This window comes from Typha latifolia, chromosome 5 (genome assembly GCF_019914945.1).
Source record: "Typha latifolia isolate L0001 chromosome 5, TyphaL0001v2, whole genome shotgun sequence".
NCBI classification, from domain to species: Eukaryota; Viridiplantae; Streptophyta; class Magnoliopsida; order Poales; family Typhaceae; genus Typha; species Typha latifolia.
The window spans coordinates 11,070,065-11,077,290 of NC_133090.1; the positions used below are offsets into that span (position 1 = coordinate 11,070,065).

General features: G+C 33.4%; 1 protein-coding gene across 1 annotated transcript; it reads right to left on the reverse strand.

The window, feature by feature from the left end:
• Positions 1-1,645: 1,645 nt before the first annotated feature.
• LOC140789482 (vesicle-associated membrane protein 724) lies at positions 1,646-5,796 on the reverse strand. The gene is made up of 5 exons (XM_073139196.1): positions 5,365-5,796; positions 4,282-4,423; positions 4,066-4,186; positions 2,164-2,226; positions 1,646-2,076 (listed from the first exon to the last, which is right to left on the reverse strand). The coding sequence occupies exons 1-5, from the start codon at positions 5,585-5,587 to the stop codon at positions 1,918-1,920; spliced, it is 708 nt and encodes a 235-aa protein (XP_072995297.1). The 5' UTR covers positions 5,588-5,796; the 3' UTR covers positions 1,646-1,917.
• Positions 5,797-7,226: the final 1,430 nt, after the last annotated feature.

Below are 7,226 nucleotides of genomic sequence, written 5' to 3' on the forward strand. Positions count from 1 at the left end.
TCGTCAACTACATATTGAGATTATAAAAGTTCAAGAGATTTTAAGTGATACTAGATTATAGTTCACGGAGTCTACATATAATTTAGTCTATATTTTCATTTTGATTTTTATCACTTCGCTCTTTATAATGTGATTTCAACTAGGGTTACCTACACCAAAAAATCTTTAGCTTTTAGTAATAGTAAGATTGAACTTTTGATATGCTTTTATTTTCTATACTAGACACATTTTTTTTCATAATAGAGTGCATATAATTTACATTGGAATTGAATACAAGAACCTAATCTTATTGGTTTGAAAATTTAATGGTTTTGGTGCAAATACCCCCATTAGCTGAGATACAAAACATGAGTCTAATACACCACAATATCCTTATAGAGATTTGCATCTATTGAGTAAATTTATAAGATTTGATTTTGTTGTATACAAGAAAAGAACATGGATTTAGTGTTAGGCCTGTAGGCCAATGCATCTGGGAATGCACATCAATGGATCAATCATATGTTTCCTGATCACATCCTAAAGAGAATATGATCAGTAGGATTTAAGCAGATGAGATTAAAACAGTACAGATTCCAATTCACAAAATCAGGATTTTTAATTTAATTTAATTTTATTATTATTTTTGCTGTAGTTTATTCCCTCAACTGCTTCATAACAGTTTTCATTTGCTTTTGGATCATTTAGATAGAAAAATTAACCATTTCATATCAATTTCACACCAAGGGGGTATCCTGGTGATACAAATCAGACATATGGGAATGTACTTTGATTTTAGGTCTAACCACAAGGTGTCAAATAAAATTTGCCCATATACATTTATGGACATTGTTTGTAGATTCTTAAAATTGGTCCATATAATTTTATTTATATATCGGTGGACTGTGGACATGAAGAAGAAAATATAAATAGAAGCCTTTCTAAATAGACGAATTCCTGATAGCAATATACATGAGGTTTTTGACAACTATGCCTTCAAAGAGAAATGGACAATTTAAGATATATCAACTTACAGATAGGGAGAAAAAAAAAACACTCTACTTGAGTCCATAAAAATTTCAGGTAATTGGGTAATTATTCCACTTGTAATTAAAGAAAACAAGATCAGAAAGTCTCTATTTCTTTTAAGCAGCTGCTTTGCTGGTAATGATAGCTTTCACACAAGTTAACAGTAAAAATTAGAACCGCTTAGTTTCGGTGTCAGAAAGTTGTATTAGATTTTTTTTTATACTTATATAATTGTCAAATTATATTTTAAAATATAATTTATATTTATAAAATATATAAAATATTTAATGAAGAATATTAAAATAGAAGATTAATTTTGAAGTTGAAGTATTCGATACAATTTTAGCATCATTATTGAAATGCTTATTAAGTGTCAGGATGGCCGAAAGAATATAAAATTTTACCTAAATGCAGAGGAACAACTATTCTACACTCAATTGTTTAGTCTACCGCTTGAACAGGACGTTTGAGTGCACTCAATTTAGATCCAAATTTGAATCCTTAATTTTTATTCAATTTAAAAAAAATTTATGTAAAAAATTTTGTATTTAAGATTATCTTTTTCACATTTTATTTTTTATATTTGATTATCGACAGTATGTGATAAATCACTATCTCCTACCAAATAAACAAAGTATACAAATGAATGACCCATTAACTCTATTATTGATCTCACATTGGTTAGACAAGTGGATTGAAAGATGTAGAAGAAACAACTCAACCCTCACAAACTACTAAGCCCCCAGGACTAATACTATTCCACCTTTGCAGTTGGAATGAAGCCATAAGATTCAAAACTTAATGCGCGAAGATTAGGGCTTGAACTCACCAACAAGATCTCATTTGTGCAACTCCCTTTAAAGCTGATGCATAGATTCCATTTATACTAGGCCACTGATTTTTCTTTTTTCAGTTTTCTTGCTTCGTGCAGTCCAATCCATGGCAGACAGACATCCAAATAATGAAGACTAGAATCAAGAGAATTGAAAGAACTACCAGCTTGATTTTCATGTTCTGCAACCACATCTTTTTACGCACCTTTGTCCCCTGTTTCTTAAAATCTTGAGCCTAAACAGATGAAATAAAATCATTAGTTGACTATAAGATATTACAAATAGAAAGTAATTTATTTCATAGATTTTTTTAAAAAAAAACCTGACTACGTAAATCAGAAGCCTTATCTTCAAGATTACTCAGCTTCTCCCCACGGTCAACAGCCTAAAAGGCAAGACATATTTGCAGAAATCAATAAAACGTAAAGAAGTGCAACAAGATGATATCGAAGTAGTTATGCAAAGTAGAATTTCCATGATAGTAAAGCTTACATGTTATGTAAATCATATATTTGGGGTATATATTCATAACTACATCCTTATACTAAATGGTTGTTGATATGCACATACTATTTAAGAAAGGGATGGAAACTTGCCTTAATTGCCTTAATTACCTTCAATACTATTGATATATATGTGCGCACATATGTATCAATAGAAACAAATTTGAAGTCGCAGATACTTTACAAAAAAATGATATATGAGTCATCACATTAATCTATCAAAATGTTACAGAATTTATAGCTGCTATTTATATATTGCCAGATTCGTGTATGAATAAATGATCTTAGGGACAGCAACTTCATGCATCTTATTTTTGCCACAAATAAAGAGAGTTGTCAATCTGAAGTTCATTACGAGTTTGAGTTAGTACATTCATGGATCTTAGCTCAAGCGAGAACTGAATGCGTCAACCATGAATCCATTCAAAAAATTCCAAAGTGGTTCACAGAAAACAAAAGGAAACAAATGAACTGTTGCTCAATTGATATAACAATCTCAAACAACAAAGTTTTGAGACCAAGCAACAAGTACTAAAAGGGACTCCATTTCTCGCATGTAGCATCAGACCTTTAGTGACTTAGACTCCCATCCATTCTCAAATTGGTTGATTTTTTGTTATCACCATTCACCATTGTGCTCAGTATTTCCGACTTTAATCTTCCATTCAGTGCCTACAGACACATAATATCACCCCAATCCATCTGAAGGCCAATAAGTTAACTCTACTATTCTAATGAGCTCTCTGGATATAGCTCTTTGATTCAAAAACACTAAGCAACTAACAACCTAATAACACTCCTCGGGGTTCACATAAAAAGACACATTCAACCACCAGCTGATACCAACCTAGCTTTACCTGACTCTCATTAACTTGAAACAGTCCAGCAATTGACAACAGTTCAATACAAACTAATGGCCAATATAACATAATATATTTCTGGAGTTCACAACATCTAACATTTAAGAATTATATGAATGGATCATATTGTGTGAAAAAATAAAATCAGTAATAAGCTAAAGTTTGACGTCTAACCAACATGTGCAGCTATATGGCTTTTGTCGTTCCACCTTCATCTTACAAGACTCAAATCTAGAGAACAGAAATGATTGCAGTAATAGTCCTATTGTGGACCTCAAACTATTCATGAGGACATAGAATTTAAAAGAAGAAATTCTAATATAAGAGCAACATTAGATATATAATTTCTAAATTTTCTTTTTCAAATCGCCACCACCTGCATTAAACACTTAAGTTGAAGTGTTTAGAAATTCACAACATTTCTAGTTATGGTTACAAAACCACCTCTGGTTAGTTACGATCAGGCTCAGTCAGTTCACAGGGAAGATTCACACCATATATCACCTCCTTACATATTAAGTTATTAACCAATATAGTGTCAAGTACTCTTCCCTTAAGCTTACTCCTTCCCCCAAATAAGGCTAATTCTTCTTTACCTTTTAAATCATGTCAATTTAACCTGGAGTTTACCAAGCTTTTTCAATAACCAAATGGATGGAAGAGGATAGGTGGTTTTTTGCAACTACAGCTTAAAAGTGAGGATAAGTCAAGTGATAGATTGGCAAAACACCCAATTTTTAAATGCCAACTTGAAGAGAGTCCTTAGATCAAAAAAAGAACTATAGCAAAAGAAGATTTACTCTTGCAAATGCATGTGTAACCTCTTAAAATTGAAGAAATGTGAAATATATCTGTGACTACCTTCTCTATGTTGTCTAACATTATGCTTTTAACTTCTGAAACTTGCGCCTTCACTTTCAAAAGCTTCTCTATCTCTTCTGCATGTTCAATAATATATTGCATATGCTCCTTTATGACTGGACTGCATCGGAAAATACAATATAAGCATAGAAACATAATGATAGGAGAAGAAAAGAATAATTTCATTAATAAAGTAAACTATCATGACTGTTATACCCGAATTCTTTATTAAGACTTTTAGCAATTGCAGTATCAGCCTTTCCACCACCATATCTCTTTCTAAAGTCCGCCTTTAACCGCTCTAGAAAGGCTAGGGAGACATGTTTTTGGGCAGATTCCTTTGCAACAACACAATATGCTGCAAAAGATCAAAGAAGAAGAGCTTCGTCAAGTATCGGACTGGCAACTGCAAATTATTACCAGGTCCCTACCATTCTAAAGATCAAGCAAGAGTATTAAGACCAAGTTTTTCAATAAATGCAGTAGAATTAGTGGCCTATCAACTATCTTATCTAAGGTGAATTTACAAGTTTGTTATTCCCTAGCCAAAAAACAGCTACAGAAGTTCAAGAGGGAACTCCAAGAACCATCTTTGTTCTTTGCCCAAATAGCATTCAAGGACAACACATATTGATATGCTAAACTAATGTAAGTATATCCACGTATAAATCCTACACTGGAATAAATGGAGTTATAAAACGTACAAAACAAAAAACAGTATAGTATAGCAGGACACAGTGCATGCTTTAGTGTCGTATGACTTTTAATTTTAGGAGTACATCTAAGCAAACAATTATCGTTAAATCCTAAATAATTGGCAGGTCTAACCCTAACTATAGAAATTTGCAATTATCTACTCTTCTATGGTTGCCCATAATGGCAAATCTATTCTTGAACTCTTCTATCTCTACAATTTTACTCCTCTAAGAAAATTAGGCTACTTGATGAATAGTGTACACCTAGAGTTTCACCAAACCAACACGGTTCCATATGAATATACATAAGATTTTTGTATATATATATATGCATGCATAAAAAAGTTTAGTTTTACAAATAGTTTACACTATGCCTTACAGATCTCTTAAGTTACTTCATATCATTCTGATGCTTGGTTGAAGAACCAAGGTCAGAGAACCACTAATCTATGTCAATTGCTCATCATCTATGTCAATTTGCTCATCCGTAACAACTACATCAATCCACCTCCTAACAATAAAAAGATATAGCCTTTGCATCTAAAGAAAGGAGATCTCAATCCACATTCACACACGGAAAACTAGTTCTAAGATCGATTCGCACCATATCCGTCGTGGACGAGGAAGTTGAAGGTGTGGTGATCGCACGCGTAGGTAAAGCGGTTGTTGGAGGACGGAAGCTTCTGGAGGCATCGCTCGGCGATCGCCGGGAAGTTTCCGGTGAACTCCGTGTACTCCGCGAGAACCATCGTCCCCCGAGCCACGAAGCCGTAGATGAACCATCCGCCCTCCTCCTCCTCCTCCTTCCCCTCTCCTCCTCCGTTCATCTCTCCTCTCTCTCTTCTTGATTTGATTCAGATCTCTAGGTTAGACGGAAGAATCGATCTCCTCTTCTCCTACTTCCCTCGCTTCGCTTGTTCTAGAATCAGATCTCTTCCTTCCTTCCTGAGAGAAGAAGAGTGGGGGTGTGGAAGAGAGAGTGGGAAAAGTATCGAAGAGATGCTGCTACCGCAGCACAATATCGTACCCGGTGAATGTGTTTGCTTTCTTTACTGGGAAATTTGTAGATAACACCCTACATTTTGTGTCTATTATTATACAATTTAATAGTTCAGTATGCGTCCAATAGTAACCAACAAAGAGTCAGCACTAAATCTATTTATAAATTTTATTTCTATTATATTATTATCTATGTTTTTGTCTTATTTTATATGATTGACTCTTTTAGATGTTTTGAAAAAAAAAACTGTAAATACTTTATAAAAATTGATTATTTCGTGTGGTTTTTATTTTAACAATAAGTTATTGGACTAATTCTACTAATTATATTATTATAATAAAAATCTGACAGACATTATTAAGTGTGATATAAACTATTAATCAATTATTTAACAGCATAAGATTTTGGGTAAACAAATTATCTAATAAAGTTAAATTTCAAGAACAGTAAAAGAGCTAGAATATAAAAATATTAAATATAATAATAATAAAATGGGGGCATTTGCCGTATGGGACTCCTCGTGCCACGTGCCGGTATGCCGCCAACACGGTAAGTGCTGACCAGCATGCCCCTGCGCTCGAGCTCACACCCGACGCGAGCGGCAATTGGCGACAGCAACGATGAAGGTGAGAATCCCTTTTTTTTTCTCTCTCTTTTTTACAGCACAGCGACAAGTGTCACGGCACGGTCATCATTGTTTGAAAATTCTTTTAAGTTTCGGTAATAGCACTTGCACTATGTTATAGAAATACACACATCTTTTAGAGATCCACTTAGTTTCCAAAAGTTTAATCTCAGCATTATCAAAACTTAAGTTTTTTTTATTTACAAATAGGCCCAAATAAAATATAGGGACCAATTCTGAAAAATCACAAACTAGGTGGAGTGATTTAGAATATTATCTACCAGACAATAAGTGGTTTCGTGGTACATTGCGGGGTATCCGATGGCCGAAGCTTAAACACTTTTTTGACTTAGAGTTTGTAACTTTCGCCGACAAAGGTCTCCACGGGTACTAAGTGACTCCGGATTTCGCTGCGGGCAAGCAACAGCAAACACTCTAATTGCGGCCTCCTGCATGGCACGTGTACTTTCATTAGGCCTCCTAGATGGCACGTGTACTTTCATTAGCTTTCCACAATTTCTGTAGTAGATAAGTTATCAACGAAAGTACAGTGCAATTTGCATATATAACATCTGTGTCTCTTAACGAAATTATAGTTTATATTTTATATTTTTATTATTTATAAATCTAGCTTTATAATTTAATAAATATGTACAAAAAAAATACTCCATCATTAGATAAGTTAATTAAGCTTAACTAAACTTTTAAGTTAAATTAATTATATTAAAAAATTATGAAAATACCCTCAACTAAGCATTTTAGTTATTTTAAAAATAAAGGCATTTTATAATTTAAAAATAAAATATCTATACTTAAGTACTCTCACAGTGTTAGCTCAAAT